Source organism: Coccinella septempunctata, chromosome 1 (assembly GCF_907165205.1).
Source record: "Coccinella septempunctata chromosome 1, icCocSept1.1, whole genome shotgun sequence".
In the NCBI taxonomy this organism is placed as follows: domain Eukaryota; kingdom Metazoa; phylum Arthropoda; class Insecta; order Coleoptera; family Coccinellidae; genus Coccinella; species Coccinella septempunctata.
Window position 1 is genome coordinate 58,353,041 of NC_058189.1, and position 19,464 is coordinate 58,372,504.

The 19,464-nt window shown below is 34.7% G+C and overlaps 2 protein-coding genes across 2 annotated transcripts in view; one reads left to right on the forward strand and one right to left on the reverse strand.

Annotated features, from left to right (window-relative positions):
• LOC123313104 (alpha-1,3-mannosyl-glycoprotein 4-beta-N-acetylglucosaminyltransferase B) overlaps positions 1–11,882 on the forward strand; it is a 174,188-nt gene extending 162,306 nt beyond the window's left edge. The window contains exon 11 of the mRNA XM_044897834.1: positions 10,142–11,882. Within this exon, the coding sequence (XP_044753769.1) occupies positions 10,142–10,174 (33 nt within the window). The 3' untranslated portion in view covers positions 10,175–11,882. The remainder of the gene's footprint in view (positions 1–10,141) is intronic.
• Positions 11,883–12,017: 135 nt separating this feature from the next.
• On the reverse strand, positions 12,018–19,018 carry LOC123314482 (probable cytochrome P450 303a1). The gene is made up of 5 exons (XM_044899798.1): positions 18,915–19,018; positions 14,322–14,660; positions 13,549–14,257; positions 13,350–13,467; positions 12,018–12,499 (listed from the first exon to the last, which is right to left on the reverse strand). The coding sequence occupies exons 2-5, from the start codon at positions 14,656–14,658 to the stop codon at positions 12,179–12,181; spliced, it is 1,485 nt and encodes a 494-aa protein (XP_044755733.1). The 5' UTR covers positions 14,659–14,660; positions 18,915–19,018; the 3' UTR covers positions 12,018–12,178.
• Positions 19,019–19,464: the final 446 nt, after the last annotated feature.

Genomic DNA, 19,464 nt, shown 5'->3' on the forward strand with positions numbered 1-19,464 from the left:
TATGGAAGAAAATTCAATTATTGAGACAATATGTAGTGGCTTGAGAAGAGTTGATGTGGGTCTTCTCTGACTAAAGGTTGAATACGAACTGATTGAAGGCATACTAAATCAAGTTACATGGAAAATACAAGAGATCTCTATAATATCATAATATGCACTAGCTTGAGGAGAGTTGATGTTCGTTATTTTCTTTGGCTAATGTTTGAATACGTTACATCAGTTGTGGATTTCAAAAAAATCAAGGAATAATTAAGAATGTTAAATTCTTCAACAAAAATAATCTTGCTTTAATGGATGTCAAAAGAATTAAAGGAAGTTTTAAGGCAATAGGAACTTCTTAAACAAAAATTTCACATGAATTAACATTTCACTGTTAGCTGTTTATTTTTAATACTTTGATATAATCATAATTTTGTATATTCATTGATCCCTTAATACATTTACAATATATAGGACAAGTCAAATGAAAAATAGAAAAATTAATTTTCTGGAACTCATTCTACGATGACATTCATCGAAAATATGTAGTACCTAATTTTTCGCATTCGTTCACCCTAAAATAAAATTCTCAAATGCCACCACTTTTTTGGATCTCCCAATAGAAGGAAATTCTTTGTCATCCAGTTCATTCTCAATCTTTCTGATTGTGAACATTCACCTAAAATATAAGTCGTTTAGATTCAGATGAAGCATTATATAAATTCACTCACATTGAATATATTCCCTACCGTCTGATATATTGTAGATATTAGAATATCACGGTTACCTTCTATTTGAATGACCTGAATTCTAAATGGAACTTCCTGAAACCCTGCCTTCTTTCTTTTTCAATCACTTTCGGCATTTTTGCAATATTAATTGATATCAATTGTGTCAACAGCGTTATGACATTAACGACATTTCATGAGTGACAATTACGAAAACTTGAAGGAATTATTTCATGGCCAACCAAGTGCTAAAGTAAAAGTGAATGGAGTATAATTACGTGTGTAACATCTTTTTCTCTAGTCTCAGAATTGATTTCTGTAAAACCCTTCACTGCTGTCAATTTTTATTCGAGGTAGACTAGTTCCGATAAGGATTTCTACCCTCTGGCGTCCTGAGTAGCTTTAAAGGTTTCGGAAGGTGGGAAGATGAATTTCAGGAAGTATAATCCTCGTGATAACATATCCCGCTTCAACTAATATAAAAATCGATTAGTCTGATCCATTCCAGAGAAAATGCCGCAACCAGTAGAGAAGAGTAGTGTTTTTTTATCAAGTCATCCTGGGTTATATAAAACATGCACTCTCAATAGCATTAAAGCTACTAAGATTGTATGTCTACGTGGCAGAAGAATAAAATATGAAGCTTCCAAGAGTCAAAAATGATTGACCAGTGAATACAATTTCTGTGAAACCCATACACAGCTTGCACATCTTGCTTATATGAAAGTTATAATGCCTGTTTTGCTTCGATTTTTCTATGGTTCCAGATCGGTTCAAAAAAGTACCTGATTGACGGATTTTTACAGACTTGTTTTCAATTGAAAATTAAATTGCCACTCAACTGGAAAGGCTGTAAACGAGTGATTTCATTAGGGAAAACAAACAACTGATGGCTGAGCGCAAGTATTTGAAGACTTTTTACGAGAAGTATGTTTATATAAAACAGAGTATAGCTGGTGGTCTTTGAAATATTTCATAAATTCGTGCATTTGCACTTCAAAAACTGAATAGGTCCTGAAGAGGAAACAGATGTTGGCTAAACATATACAGGATTGGGATAAAGTTTGGCACCAAATTAATATCTTTAAAACGAAACGGGCGATATTTTTGAAATTTGGCAGCTGAGTGTAATGGACCACAATGCATCTGATGAGCATATTTTCATTAATGAGATACTTCCGGTTTAACCGGAAATGACAAAACTTTTTTTTATTTAAATGGGACACCCTGTATATTTCTGCAGATTCTGAAAGTGCACCTTGTTTCCGATCTGTCCATATCGGGTTCCATGTAAAAATTATCTGTAAAAAGAGGAAATTCAGTCTTTTTGTACGTTTGAGAAAAAATCCATTCAAATAAATAAATCGTTGTTAATTGTATCAATAGTGAGAAATAAAACGAAATACTTTGTATCAGATAACTCTTTCTGCTTTTCATGACGTATTTTTTATGAAAATCTTCAAAATTACCGTCCGTTCCGTTTTAAATACAGGGTTGGGATAAAGTTTGGCACCAAATTAATATATTTAAAACGGAACGGACGGTAATTTTTAAATTTATTGTCAGGAGGTGAATGGCAAGCACTTCGAACATTTAAAATGATTTTTTTTTAAATTATTTTCAATAAATTTTTTCTACTAGTAAAAGCCCTGTGTTTCTTCTTTTTATAGATTTTCATAAAAAATACGCCATGAAAAGCAGAAAGAGTTATCTAATACAAAGTATTTCGTTTTATTTCTCACTATTGATACAAATAACAACGATTTATTTATTTGAATGGATTTTTTCTCAAATGTACAAAAAGACTGAATTTCTTCTTTTTACAGATAATTTTTACATGGAACTTTCAGAATCTGCAGGGTGTCCCATTTAAATAAAAAAAAGTTTTGTCATTTCCGGTTAAACCGGAAGTATCTCATTAATGAAAATATGCTCATCAGATGCATTGTGGTCCATTACACTCAGCTGCCAAATTTCAGAAATATCGCCCGTTTTGTTTTGAAGATATTAATTTGGTGCCAAACTTTATCCCAAGCCTGTATAATAATCTCATTCAACTGAGCAAAAACGGGTGAGATCTCAATTATCCGTTTTTGCCTCAAAATTCTTTGTCGGCTTCCAATTAATTGGTAATATGATAGGAAGATATGGCATAAATGGATAGAATCTCATTCTATATTTCTTGTACAAAACCGCCTGTTATGGTTCGAATCCTAATGAGAAGAGACTTGTGGCAGTTATTCTCATTATTTTCGACAAAAAATTCTCAGTTAATGGAAAGCATTCAATGATTACAATGATATTTTTAAAGACTCTGCTCATTTCACAAGCTCTTTTCTATCTTTATGCCAGATTTCTTCTCTTGGGAATATAACCCTTAATTTTAATTAATCACTAAACCCCAATATATTCATACGCAAGGTTTTATACAGGGTGACAATTTGTAAACTTGGCAGTTCAAGTATGTCACGAAAAGGATGATTTAAGAGAAAATACCGGAACAGAGGTCAATTTCTATTCGTAGGGAGACATATTTTGAGCAGAATTGTAAGCCGAAATCTTCTCAACCCTAGGTGTAGGAGCTATCATCCCTAAATTCTCAATAGGGAATAGGGGGTGAGCTATAGCTCAATTGAAAGATCCATGACCCTCTACATGAATATTATGGTTTGCAAATTTTTATTGAGTCCTTGCAATAGTTACAGGGGCTGACAATTTGAAAACTTGCCAGGTCAAATATATCTCGACAAGGATGTTTTCAGAAAAAATGCCGGGACAGATCAATTTTTATTCCGAGGGGTACATGTGTCTGGCAGAATTGTAAGCCAAAATCTCCTCAATTTTAGGTGTTTGGGTTGTCACCCCTAAATTCTTAATAGGGAATACAGGCTGAACTATATCTCAATTGGAAGACAATAGTATTATGTAGAGGGACATATTATTGTCTTCCAATTGAGGTTTAGCTCACCCTATGAAGAATTTAGGGGTGATAGCCCTTACACCTAGTTTCGAGGTGATTTCGGCGTACAATTTGGCTCAAAATATGTCCCTCTCCTTTCAAAAATTGACCTGTTCCGCCTTTTTCTTTGAAAAAATCCTTGTTGAGACATAATTGGCCTGGCAAGTTTTCAAATTGTCACCTCCTGTAACTACTTCAAGGAATCAATAAAAATTTGCAAACCACAGTATTCATGTAGAGCGACAGGTGATCTTTCAATTGAGGTAAATTTCACCCCCTATTCCCTATCAAGAATTTAAGGGTGATAGCCACTACACATTGAGATTTCGGCTTTCAATTCTGCTCAAAATATGCAACCCTCCGAATAAAAATTGACCTGTTTTGGCATTTTCTCTGAAAACATCCTTGTCGCGGCACAATTGGCCCGGCAAGTTTTTAAATTGTCACCCTGTATAAGAATATTTTTGATCCTTAGCAGAATTTCGATATTATCAGAAAAGAGGGGGGGCAAAAAAACCCGCTTATGTTCAGAGTTCAGAAGGAATGTTTTATAGGTTATACCTTAATGTTGTTTCAATATTCCACATATTACATGCCCCCTACATCAAAAAGGCGCATTCCCTAATCCTGCCGGAATGCGATTTCAGTATCCCGCTACCACACCTAATCAGCGATATCCCACCCCCAATTTTCAATACAAATTCGTCCGGTGGCTGATTGATATTCCGTTGATTTATGGCTGGTTTCATGGACCAACAAGTTGTCCGAATAATTCGAGAACACTTGCAATCAATCGTGGCCCATTCATCAGTCAGCTTTCCACCGATCAATTTGTATTCCTGACTATACAATGGATCTCTGTGTATTCAGGCATGACCTTGCATAATCCTGTAATTTTGAATGTCGATATGAACTGGCGCTCTAGAGTTCTGAATAGCTGCTGATTGAAAATTAATCAGGATAACAATTGGTTCGTTGCGGCAAACGGGAATAGTAATCATTTTTGGATGCACCAAATCAGCATTTATACCTACAACCTCAAGTAGATTCTGAAATAAATCGAATTTAACGAGTGAACTCCTTCAGAATGTGGATATTTCTTATGATAAACTGCAGTCAATGATCACTAGCTATCAATTAGTTGGCCCAGCCATTTTCGAGAAACTTTGTCCGATAGACCATCGTTGTTTTTTCCATTTCTACTGAGAGTATGGAACTGAAATTCACGATATGTGATCAATTTTGAAATTTATATACAGGGTGAATCTTTGACTCGTACAAATAATACAGTCAATTCTTGAGATCAAAAGAAACACTTTTTTCCTATACCATGTTTTTCGATTTGGCCCTGATAAGAAGATAGAGCCATTTTGAGTTTTAATGATGAACTGTGCCACCCCTGGAAAAACAATATTACCTTCAGAATAACTAGCTAAATCTGTGACACTACACATCTATGGATCTTTCAAACAGAGTTGTATTCAGCCAAGGTACCCAATTTTTCAAATTTCACAGATACTTTTCAATTTTTGAACATCAAATTACACGAAAACGGCGCATTATACCAGAAAATATGAAGAATACGTTTAATTTACAAAACGTTCAAATATTCATTAGATAGCGTCCAACTCAGTTTCAAGTGTTGGGTTCTTTGAATTCTTGGTATTTCAATGGTACGTAATGGTTATAAGAAGAAAAGACGTGGGTGATATCTTGTGTTCGAAAAAGATTTATCAAATAAATGAAAATCTATATTCCGAAACTTGATTTCTTACCCTTTTGTCAAGGTTTTTCAACAGCCTGTATCTTTTCAACCGAACCGATTCAGAAAAAATGGTAAAGGAAAAAGATGTATCTTTTGACCTCAAGAATCTACTATTGGGTGTGTTGGAATTGTTGGATAACCTTCACTTTTATGGAGACATTTTGTGCCTAAAATGACTGGTTTTTGAAATAAAAAAAAAACACCCACTTACGTATCCAACAAGTGTTTCACTACTTTCGGACCACCTATAAAGAAAATTGTAATTCTTCCAAAGCTTGAATCTTGCTATTATCCCGAAATTTCTTGAAATTATTGTTCGATAAAGCACTGCTAACCCTGTATAGGAAAGTTCACGACATTTATGACCTAGAAAATCTGAAGATTTCTAACGCCGCCGTTGGAAAAACCTTGGTAAACTATTTTCTGTTAACCCATAGCTTATCCGGAATCATCCAATATTGTCATTCAATTCCGTAATTTCCCGAAGTTGAACGTTTTTTCATTGGCGGTTAGCTCCGACAAATTTACTGCAACATTTCCGCTATAGCGCTCGGAATTGGAGGAAAACTCGTGAAATTATTTCTTCCATCGAGAGATAGATTAAAGACCACGGTTATTCTCGCTTCTCAGAGCGGATGTTATTTCCTGATGACTCAGTCACTCATCCTTCCTAATAAATACGTAATCACGAACGAAATGGTAATTCCAGGAAAATCGACTTTAACGCTGGATACTTGAAACAAGTATATCTAACTATAATACCTAATACTGATAGAGGGTGTCCCCAAAGTAAACGAAACAAAATTTGGTCACAGATTCTCGAGATCAAATTAAAAGACCCCTTTTTCTGCAAAAAAGGAGTACCAGCCCCAGGAATTTCGACTAAAAATGTTTTTTCTCATCTCAGACAGTTTCTCACTCTTTCCCCACACGTCAGTGTCTACTAGTCTCATTTTAATTAGGTGCTTTCTGCATCTGAATAGTTCTTAAAGCTCGCAGTGTTCAGCCTTTTTCTGCTCTTGAAACTCAACTCTTCCTTTTGTAGGTACTGTTCCCTATGCGAGAGTTACAGAACTACAAAAGATGACAAAAGTCGAAACGAGGATGTTTGCTACCAAACAGTAAAACCGTCTTCAATAAAAAATCGAAGACATATATCTACCAAAAACTTCCAACACCAAAGCTATTAATGGAAGAGTATGTGCCAGAGAGTTTGTGTATCTAATCAGATCTTAATAATTATTAAGAGTTCCACAACTAGACCAGACAAAACAAGTTTCAAAGTTACCCCCAAACTATTGATATGTTGCTATCCTATGAAAAGAACCTTTGCCGAGGCTCTGCTAGTTTTGGTTGATAATTTCCCACTGCATAAACAGTCACCAAATGTAAGCATTTTGGAAATAGTGGCAGCAGAGCTGACTATAATGCTTGATCGGGGAATCAACGCTTGATTGACGAATAGACGTCAATTTGTTTTCAATCGATAATTCATTCATGATCATTCAGAATATCATTCTCGCATCAAATTATGATGTTCAGAAGTCCATTCAATTATTCTCAATTGCTTTATTACTTCTTCAATATATTCAGAAATGAAAGGGTTTCAGTGATTTCGTTTCAGAACTCGAGTGACTGTCAAATAGTGGATCGGGCAATCAAAGTTTTACGAAACCCGCAGTTGGAGAGACATTTCCATCATTTCTATGAAATACGGGATGAATCAATAGGAGTTTGTTTGTGTATACATGACCAAAGTTCGAACGAGCTCAATTCTTGAGATTCTAGATATTCCGTGCATCGGGTTAGCACAAATAGCCCAAGCGGTTATTCCAATTTGTTTAATAGCGTTCGGCTTTGTCTATGTACCTCCGCCTACACGAATCATCAAAAAGCCCTCTTTGAGCCTCTTCAAACTCATTGGCTTTGATGAAACGAACTGCTTGCGAGAAGGAAATGCAAATATATTTCCTTTATACCCTGATGAGAGGAGATGTTGGCTCATTTGGATCTCATGCATGTTGTTCAATAAACAATGACTTAATAGTAATAATTTCAAACATTCATTCGACCAATTTTCAAGTGATTCTTTCAAAGTTTCATCCGATTCATGACTGATTCATGACACTCTGATGCACATAAATTATTGTATTATTTCATGATTTCATTTCACTGAGTATTGTCAGAATCATGTATATAATTTGAAGTTATTTAACCACGGCACGTGTTTCGCTATCACAGTAGCATCTTCAGGTGGGGAAGGTAAACACTGCACCTTAAAAAAATTAAAAAGAGTACATGAAATTAAGTAACTGTTATTAGAGGACAGGACTTACCTGAACCTGGACACCTATGAACTCAAAAATAAATGAGTCTTTTTTGCTAAAAATGACCTCAATAATCTCTATAATTTAACCTAACTCATCATAAAATGAATTCACCCGAACTAACTTGTCCTGAGCTTATTTATCCATACCAAATACTAATCCATGGAAAACTCTGTTTACCAAACAACAACAAAACGTATATCTGGATTCGAATGGTTATCGACGAATAATCAAAATGAAACAGAGTTCATAATAATTCGAAATTTATACAAATATGTTTCCGAGGACCTGATTAAAATGGTCATTATGTATTTTATTGCCATCGAACTTGCATAAAAGGTTGCCCTGTAAACTGTTTTAATGAAACGAATCAGTTTGTTCAGTGGAACTCGCTGATTGTTAATGATTAATTGCATGTACGTGGAAAACGATTGGGGTATATTGAATATGCAATTCATGGATGAAATTCAATGAATTCTAGAGTGAATTCAATATTGCATGAAACTGTTTTTCATGAATATGAAATTTTTGCTGTCAATGCAATAAATTTATGAGGATACTAAATTCGGCGATATATTGTATTATTATTATATTCAAACACAATATTGAATATGTACTTCAGTTGATTTGTTGGAAAATTGATTGATTTAAAGCTTCATGAAAATGTTGAGCTAAGCTAGTTAGGTTTATCACAAAACTTCAGGGAGTTGATAATAATATAGGGACTCCCATGATCTGCTAAGTCCAGAAGCTCCTGATAATTTTCTTATAGACTTTGTGATATGCACACAGGGTGTTTTCAAAGATAAGCCTTTTTTTGACAGAAGGTAGAACTTATCAAAATAAGTCGTTTAACCAAAAATTGTCTATATAAAATATCCAAGATGGCTGAGGTACAACCTCTAGAAGTTCGACAAAATTTCATTGAATTTCAAGTACGGGACTATGGAAGGTGACCCCGGCATCTCAAAAACGAAACAAAACTTATGGCTGGGCAATGAAATGGTTCAGTACCAAGTTCATCGGATTATATGCATCAGGTCACTTTTGAGAGAATCATAATTTTTGAATCCTGCAATTAAGGGTGAAAAACAATTTTGAAAATCGAGGCAGTTTCTTGAAAGTAGCTATGTGCTATGATGTTTCCCCATTTCATCCCATTCTTACGACGATTGTTGGAATGATCGACAAGAAGATTGTGATGCCCATGGTGAAAAAATTCGTGAATAATTTAGACGAATTTTATTAGTAAGATTTTGAAGTAATATTCATTTTTTTCACACTTATGTCTTTAGTCTCTTCCATCAGTTGGTATCGAAATGAGCCATTTCATGAAATCGTGTTACTAAAAAATAATGAGAACAATTCGGCAATCCTAAGTTTCCATTTTCATCACCACCCAATATAGCCAATTTCCTAAAAGAAACCACATGTTCGAATCAGGAGATAAGTTTTGTCCCACTGTTTTGCGATAATTCAGCTTGAAAACGGTCTAGGGTTGTATTAGGATCTATTTCAGTAATCATTTTCAATTTTTTCTTGAACTTTATCATTTTGAAAGTTTTGTTCAGGTGATTTTTGGTAAAACGCTCCATTTTTACCAGTTCTACCTCTTCTGTTGAAAAAAAGCCTCACATTCAAATACATTCAAATATAAAAGCAACATGGCTCCAAAACAGCAACTTCAGTAGCTTCATCGTTGACAAATATTTCTAGGTATTGTTTTCGATTGTGAACCGAACCAGTCTCTCTTTATTTTTCCAAAAAATATGGTCAGGATAATTCTTGTGCAGAATTTTTCCAGCAGCCCTGTTCCATTGGAACAAATCGATTACTTCTAAACGTTCTTCTATTGAGAAAACCATTTCAACCTGGTTTTTGACTTGCTTACCAAATCAATACTAACAACGATTCAAAACAAAACTCACCTATCTAGGGAATAAGAACATGAAGTTCTTCTTTATTACATCTTGATAACGGCATTTAGAGTTAATTGAATTCAAAACTAATTGATAACAGTCAGAAATCACAAGTTGGAGATCTGCATCAAATGTAATTTGTATATTGTCCTAGAATTTTTTTCACAATAAAGTGAGCTCAGAAGAAAACATTCGTTTTTTTGGCCAGGTACTCAAGAAAGGCATTTCTAAAAGGAAAATACCTTCGAAATGAGGTATCACTCCTGCGTTCCCTATTCAAATTCTTGGGGTTGTAGCATCATCATGTTTTAGAAATATTAGGTATATTATACTGAGCCAAAAACCAAGCTGAAGAAATCATTCCTTCTGAATGTAATACCAATGTCAATGAGTACCTATAAATTTTATTACGCACATCCTTCTAGAGTGAATGACATGTTTCTCAATATTCCCTTTTTTTTCAGATAAATATCCAAGATGAATTTGCTAGCAGGTGACCACCGTCTTATTCCAGTGAATCGGTTTACCCTTTTCATCACAAGTATCGCTACATGGTGGACCCAGAATTCACACCAACAAGGTCTCTGTGATATCCCTTACTACTGAAGAATCCTAAGGGACATTAGTTAGACACTCAGCATCCGAGAATGATAAAATTGAAGCTAGGCTTTCAGCTAGCTGATTAGTTCATAAATGGAGAAAACCAAATTTGAAAGGATAATTTGTTGTTCCGTATGTGATAAGTAAAATTAAAATTGCACTGAACAACTTGCGGAACCAGTAAATATTATATGTATATTCATTTAAAAAAGGTTAAGGATTTTTTTTAGGATCTGTATATTTTTATATTTTTCTGATTCAAACTTGAAATTCTAGTCAATTTTTTCTTCCAAATAATGGTCAGATGGTAAAGGTTTTTATTTGTTTATATTATTTATCGAGGTTATCAGCTCTCAAATTTTATTTCTTGTTAAAATTCATATAGTAGGGGAAAGACACAGAATACGATGATGTAATATTCGAAATTATGTTTGTCCTGATACTTTGTTAGGGTGATAACAATCTACATCAACTACAGAACTCTCCCTACAGGAACATGAAAGTTGGTAATAAAAATTGAATTATGCATCCTAAACCTTGAGTCTTACACAGGGTTATGTAACGAAGTATAGGTACTCGAAAAATAGTGTAGAACATTAATTTTTGTTCAGCTAATATTTCCTTCCAACTTCACTTCACCGTATATCTTTCCGTTTATAGTTTAACCAGTGAGCATTCAAATGAAGTGAGATCTTCAATGAGTTTCAACGATATAAATCTAATGAAATCTATCTTGGAACTCAGTTTGGAGGAAATAATGTTTCATCGCTTTTCCCCTGTTTCATCTAGTAGTTTTCTAATATGTTTAACCATTAATTTTCTTCCAAACGTCAACTCTCATCAGCTTATTTTCAGTATTTATGTATATCTGGGAGAATGAATCATCAGACATGGAAATATCGCTTTAGATCTGAGGGGACCATAACAATAATTCGTGGTCTTTGAAATTATCCTGTAAATGACTAGAAATACCTGTAAATGACTACAAATTTATATCACAGCTTTTCACAAAAACAACAATATCGATATCCCGACTGAATGTACTAAACGGAATTGTCAATAAAAATTACTGTATTTTATATATCTTCGACACATGAGTGCACCCATATTATGTTTCTTTTTTAATAGATATAACGAAATGAACAATTGAGTGATAAATGACTATCGAATGACAGATGATGTGACAATATTTCGACAATGTGGAATTGTTAATTATTGTAACTATTGAAGTGTTTTTCTCAACTGTATGAAAAACTTTGTGTATATGAAAGAGGTATTATAATATTCTCTTTTAATGTATAAACGATTATTATCCTAAAAAATGTACATGTATTACCACTTAATATATTTAATACTATATAATCATTGAGTGGTTTAAAGGGGGTTTTTTATATTGATGATGGGTTTGGTCAGTTTGGTGATAAGGGGGTGAACTTGAATCATTTGAAAAATCATAATTTGTACATCTAGCTACAACGAAGAGAGCATGTAAATAAATATTTTTACTCCGGTAGCACCTGTATATGACACAATATAATTTATCGCTCCTGCTGCCTTCTTGTTTCCAATGTGTGATAATAAAGGAATATCTGAGGAAAGTCTGAAGGATGTTTTTATTCTGGTTCTCCATATCGGTTTCATCCCAATTTTTCCCATCATAATCATTTTTATGATTGCCTTGCACGTATAGATTAGATACAGACCTTCATAACATTTCAGATGATATAAAATAAAGGAAACAGCTTTTATAAAATTTATAATATAGATAAGTTTCCATACATTAAAAGAAAATGAATATGTACAAAAATAAAAGTCGTATCGATACTAATTGGTAATTTTCAGACACACAAAATCTCATCTAAACATACATGTCTAACCTAATTTAATTTTTTCTGGTGGAATCACCTCCTAGGTGTTATAAGAGCTTTGAAGTGCTTTGGGCCAGGAGTGACGCCATCTATACATTCCATAGATGGTGGACAGCCTGGTGGTATGTTGAAGTTGTAATGCTGCAGCATGGAAGCTGTGAAGAGGAACACATTAGCTCTCGCCAGTGTTTCTCCCATACATCTGTGCTTGCCAAAACCGAAGGGAATGAAATTGTCCCGCAGATGGATCTTTCCATCCTTCAGGAATCTTTCCGGTCTAAATTCCTCAGGATCGTCGAAGCCACACTCATCACCCATGTGTATGCCGTGCAGATTTGCGATGACTATTGAATCCTGAAAGAATAGATGCCAAAGATTATTTAATATAGGAGTAAACAACATTGAAGGTGTTATCATAAATTAATCATTTTTTTGATCATTTCAGGATCATGTAACTGCGTTTGCAAATTCCACTCCTCTGAATTTGAAAGGTTCCAACATGACGAATGAAAATTTTTGACCAAATCTGGTAGAGATGACCTGATAAAATGGAAAACAAAAAGACACGTTCTGAATACTCATCAACAATTTCCACCATTTTGAGAGTTTGATATTTTCAAACTATATTATCTCTTCTGCCAGAACAACAAATACATCTTATATCAAGCAAAAGGTTGTTCTAGCAAACTATCGAAGTTTTCATAACACAGATTTGAAAAAGAAGTAGACAAATAGGGCCGGTTGTTCATTCGTGGTTTAACTCATTGATTATATCTAACCAATGGTTAACTGTAACCAGAGACAAGTCTCTGACTGTAACTATAGCTTTGTTGTTTGAGATGGGTTATGCGTTGTGCATGGAGAAAATAACCATGGATTTCAGAACCATTAGTTAACTAGTCGATTCAAAGATTTATTTTTTTTATAGGCCACATTAGTGTTCTTTGTTGGCCTCACTGATTTTGAAATAGGAATTTTGACAAGTGTGAAAGGACGAAAAGTATAAATATCGCTATTTCTATGACCACTCTCCGAAATTCAAAATTTGAAAATCCTTTTCGTGTCGAGAAAACGCACAGCTCAATTGGCTGGAGGTAACTCACTCAAGAACAATCGGGTACTGTAGCTGCACGATACTAAAAATCAACAAATTTACTGCACTGAGAAGTCGAGTACCTACGTGCTGAAGATATAGCATTATTACCTTTGGAATGAAATACCCTTGCAAGTGGGTGTCCCTCATGGCTCGATGAGGAACAGAAAATGCTCTTCCTGCAAACATCCTCAAGGCTTCCAGAACACAACATTCCATGTATGGCATACTGCAAGAAGATTAAATTCCAGTGTAAAACAGAGCCGAACTCTAAAAGTTCGAACAATCCTACTAATAGAATTAGACTCACTTTGGTCTGTCTTCCAACGAAGGTAACCTGTTCCTTCCAACAACCCTATCTATTTCTTCTTGCGCCTTCTTTTGAACATCGGTGTTCAAAATCAAATAGAGGAACATGAATCCTAAGGTTTTACTCGTGGTTTCTGATCCTGCCATGAACATATCCATGCAAATAGCCAGAAGCTGATCCTCAGTGAAACTCGACTTTCTATCTGGAGAATTCAAGATATTGATGTAAACATCCATGAAGTCCCTTGGTTCGGCAGGATTGTGGGATTCCTTGTGCCTCTTCACTTCTCTGTTGATGAAATCCCAAACATGTAAGTGAGTCTTTACGTATCTCTTGTATCCAGACAACTCTGGCGCTATGAACCTTAGTACTGGGAACTGGCTGAAAGGTGCTCCGACCATGTCGATGTGTGCGAACAGTTCTCCGAGGATTCCTTGGAGTTCTTTCAATCCCTTATCTTGGGAGCTATATCTCACACCTGCGAGCATGGTCCATAACGTGTTCAGAACGTGGATGTTGAAAATAGATTCCATGTCGGCAATCAGATGTCCCCTATTACCCATCATTTCCTCTATATCGCGGACCATATGGTCTGATTCTTCTTCAATCATGAGTGACATGTTTTTGCGTCCAAATCCGAATTCTCTCAATTGGCGGAGGACGAACCTTCTCTGCTCCTGCCAGAAGTCTGAATCTGTCAACATGATACCTGGAAATAAAGAAATAGGTATACTCTTTGCATCCACCATCAATTTAAGACCCAATCTACTTACCCAATCTTTTACCCCATGTCCTCATCTCGAAGAATATTCCAGTTGGCCTCCCAGCCAAATCTTCAGAGGTCAAGAATTCTTTCAGAGCTTGACTGCCATACACGATCACCAATAGATCTTTGCCAACTTTCAGACCTACAACAGGACCGTACTTTTTTGACATTTCAGCCGTTGCCACGTACAAGTACCCTGTTCTCTTCCTTTCTTTTATAACTTTAAGGGCACTTCCTAAGAGCGGCAACCATTTGGGACCTGGTGGGTAGTTCTTGGGCTTCTTCGTGTCCAGAAAAACCAGCAATCCTAGGATCACGATGAAAAGACCCACAACTAGCCACATGTCTGAAAATAATTCTGATTTTTATTGGTCCTTTTAACTTATTATGTGCTTTGAAGCAGAAACTTTTCTTGATCTATTGCAATTTGCAGGATATTCTGATTCGGAATTGGGAAAAAATTTCTCGATATAAGTACGAGGATGTTTTGATATCTAGTTAGCCTAGACCAGTTCCATGCATAAAAGAATATTGCGTTACCATAGCAACGAACAATAACTCATTAGAAGTGTCAGTGTGAAGTTTGAGGTCAGAGAAGTAAACCAGAGTTACGCAATAAATTAAAAGAAAGAGGATGTCCACCCAAATTGTGAAAATCGCAAAATTTGAGTACTGAGGGTTAAGAGGTAAGCAGATTTACGAAGATATGCTTATTACCCTTGGTGATCAATGTCGTTCGTATGCGACCGTGAAAAATTGGACTGCAAGCTTCAAAAGAGGTAAATTTTCAATTGAAGATGATGATCGATCAGGAAGGCCAGTTTCTGTGTCAGTCCCCGAAAATATCGATGCAGTTCATGACATGATTTTATCAAACCGTCGAATTGGGCTAAAACGGATATCTGAAACTTTGAATATTTCATACGAACGCGTTCATCATATAGTTCATGTTACTTTGGACATGAGAAAAATTGCTGCAAAATGGATCCCCAAATGTTTCAATGTTGACCGAAAGCGTGCAAGGGTAGAAGCATCGCGTTCGATCTGTGCTCGATTTGAAAACGATGTAGACTTCTAAACCGAATTGTTACTACGGATGAGACTTCGGTTCATTTCTACGATCCAGAAACAAAGCAACAATCGATGGAATGGTGACACTCTGGTTCTTCAAGACCTAAGAAGTTTCATGTCCAAAAATCTACTAGAAAAGTACTTGCTTCAGTTTTTTGGGATTGCCATGGAGTAATCATGATTGATATTTTGGATAGGGGTACAACAATATACTATTCGACATTACTGACCACTCTACGGGAAAAAATTGAAGAGAAAAGACGCGAAAAGCTATCCAAAGGTTGTTTTTGCAGTACAACGCCCCTGCACACAAATTTCATGTTGCCATGCCAAAAATTCGTGATTTAAGGTTTGAATTACTAGAACACCCCCCCTTATTCACCAGATTTGCCTCCATCCGACTATCATCTCTTTCCTCAACTGAAAAAAAGTCTAAAAGATCGTAAATTTTCTTCCAACGAGGAGGTAATAAAAGCTGTGGAGGTCTGGTTTGCAGAGCAAGAAGAAACATTTTTTTTTGAAAGGTCTAGAGAAGTTGCAAGTTCGCTGTAATAAATGTATCCAATTAAGAGGAGAATATGTTGAGTATTGAAATATTTTGACATTGAAATTTTGTTTTGTTCCATAGTAGGCTAAGAATTTTTCAACATATCCTCGTACAACAGCAGAGTAATAGAATTATTGAAATCATTGCATTAACGAATTACTCTTCAAGTAATGATACGGTTGGACTAAGCAGAATATCAAATTTTGATGCAATGACTATCATGTCCAGTTCCATCAAGTGTTATAGGGAATTCCTCATAATATTTTTCAAACGGTTCTTCAAACTCTCAAGTGAAACTTTTATTGAACTGAATAAGTCGATCGGAAATCAATATCGAGATGATTGATATGAAATTAAGAGGTATCATTCAACGGAAACATAATACTATCTCCACCCAACGAATAAATTACAAAATCCTTGCATAACATGCAGGAGAAAGCATCGACCAGAGCCATTTTCCTGCAAACATTTTCAGATCTCAGCCAAGGTCTTTTGCGAGACTTCCGCGAAGGTGAAAGTTTTGGAAGCTGCGTTCCTGCGGACAGGTATTTACACTCAATCATTGCGTAACCGAGATCATTTCGGAGAAATATTTTTTCTTTGTTGCTTAATATCCACGAGATTTTGCTGAAAGTTCACCGAATTTGGGCTTGATTAGCATCTACCGGAAACAAATAGGTATGTTTTGAAAAGGCAGAGAAATTTAGGAAAATTTCTTACAGTAGATTCTTTATGTAGATTAATTATGAAATATGATTCAACAACTCTTCAGTTGGGATTTTACGAAGTTAAAAATATGTTCTTAGTTTGAGGTGTGGTACCACAAAAAAGAGTATTATTTTGGAAGCATCAAAATAAATAAAGTATAACGGCATGAAAAGAAACCGCTCTTATGTATTGGAAGTACAAATTAGTTTAGTCCATTATTTTATGGTCAAAATGCATTTACTTCAGAACTAAATGAATGAACAGATGATTTAAAGCATTCAAAGTATTCTAGAAACATCGCTGGCTACTTTTTTTTTGCACCTCTCAGGCATAACCTCGAGGTTCAAGGGTTAATTTCATAAAATGTTATTAAATATTTGAAACATATAGGTGAAGCTTTTGTATGTGCTCATATACAGGGTCTCTGACTCGCACTCATTTTAAGTTTTCATAATGAGCTGTGCCACCCCTGGAAAAACAAAATTCCCCTCAGAAAAACTAGCTAAATGTGTGACACTACACAACTGTGTATCTTTTAAACAGAGTTGTATTCGGTCGAAGTAACCAATTTTTCAAATTTCACGGATACTTCTTAATTTTTGAACATCAAATTACTCGAAAACGGCGCATTATGCGAGAAAATATAAAGAATACTTTTATTTTACTAAACGTCTAAATATTCATTAGATAGTTTCATGAGTTGGGTTCTTTCAATTTTCGGTATTTTTATGGTACATTACATTACATTATGGTCATAATGAGAAAACTGGAAGACGTGGGTGATATCTTGTGTTCAAAGAAGATTCATATCAAATAAATGAAAAACTATATTCCGAAATTCATTATATTTATGGTTTTTCAGCAGCCTGTACCTTTTAAACCGAGCTTTGGTGGGAGAAAAAATTGTTTCTATTGCCCTCCTGAATCCACTGTTAAAATATTTGTTCTAACATGTTTCAAGAAGCATAAATCAACAATATATTTCGTAGAAAAGAATGAAAATACTGCAGTAAGGTTTATGATTTGAAAAGTTTTCACATTCACTTTCGACCTGAGGGAGAGTGGATCATAATATACGAATCATTGGCTAAAGATGAGTAGGGCATTTTGGTTCTAATTCGAAAGTTATTGAATTAACATACTAAATGTCTACCCAAATGGTTTTCAATCCAGGTATTTCAGAGTGATAATTTTAATCCCTTCGTGAATTTATGCTGGGATCGGTATACGATATATACAGGGTGATTCATAACTATTGGGACATAGGCTAAGGGCAGATTTACGGACCAAAATATGGAGATAGGACCAAATATACCTCAATAAAATATTGCTGTGGAAAAAAGTTGAATTTTTTATAAGGGGACAGAATAATATTTTCTTCGAAGTTCGAAAGTCCATTATTGAAAGAATTAGAAAAGGCATAGAAGTCGGAGGAGGCCACGAAGAACATTTAATTTAAGTTTATTCTTTTTATGTAACATTGTTTTTAATTATGCTTTATCGTCGAAATAAATAAATAAAATAAATAAATCGTTACTTCAAATCCCTTTTCGATGCTCTGAACTGTTCATTTGTGTTTTTCTTAAAAACGGATGAAAAAATACACAGTGAAATTATTAGCAAAAAACGAAAAAAAAATTCAACTTTAACGCTTTCTATCTTTCTCCACAGCAATATTTTATTGAGGTATATTTGGTCCTATCGCCATATTTTGGTCCAAACAATCTGCTCTTAGCCTATGTCCGAATAGTTATGAATCACCCTGTATAATTTCTTATCATTAACATTAACATAAAGATAAAGAGTAAAAAAAATTTTATCTGAAAAATATTTCAAGATAAGTCAGTGAATAATGAAAATTCAGAATTTTCACGCAATACTCAAACCTACTCAATTTTGATTTTAAAAAGTTGATAGTTTATCTTTCATTAATTCGTTAAGTCATGAAGAAAATGGAATTTTCGATATTTCAATATTTGAAAATGTATAGGTACTGATATGGTCCAGTTAGCTTCAAAATTTAATAGAAGTAACTCTGTGTAAGTACCAAATTGCAGTGATTTATGGGGAGAATAAATGCTGTGACAGAACGACAGACAGACGAAAACACACGTTATCCCAAAGGGGTTCAATGTCTTCATCGCCTTTACGAAACCCTAAATGACATCGGTACAATAATCCAACCGCCATTACTCATGACGGTATTTTTTTTAAAAGATGATCAGAAATTTTTGCACATGTAACCAAACAACGAAAGCACGAGAAAATAATCACCTTAACAGTCGATACTCTTTCACACAAACACAGAACACAAATTCGTCTCCCTCTCTTGGTGATACCCATTGATATAGTGCTCCCCCTTCTATCTGAGATAAAACAATATTTGCATTCTGTGTCTCTTCTGTTACGAATTTTACAAACTATTTCTTGTGACATCTTTTTCAATAGAAAATGGAACTATATCTTGGTCATGATATTGAACTTAGAGGGACTCGAGTGTTAAAGATGAGAAGAAAGTACTCTGTCTTGTCTGGTTAGCAGAAACATCTGAGTACAAACCAGAAAACTTGATGAAAACATTTATTCATCAAATCATTGGTAAGATTGATGAACAAGGTTGTATAACTGCGTTTCATTAGACTTTTCTTTTTGCAGACTCAGAATTGCAGTTGCAGTTGCAATTCTGAAACAATTCTAATATCTTATTTTCTGTTATGAGAAGATAAATGCATCCCTTATTTTGAAAAAATGTTGTTTTTTTTGTTGATGAATGAGAAATAACTATATTTATTGAGAACAATTTGTATGAATTTCAAAATTTCAA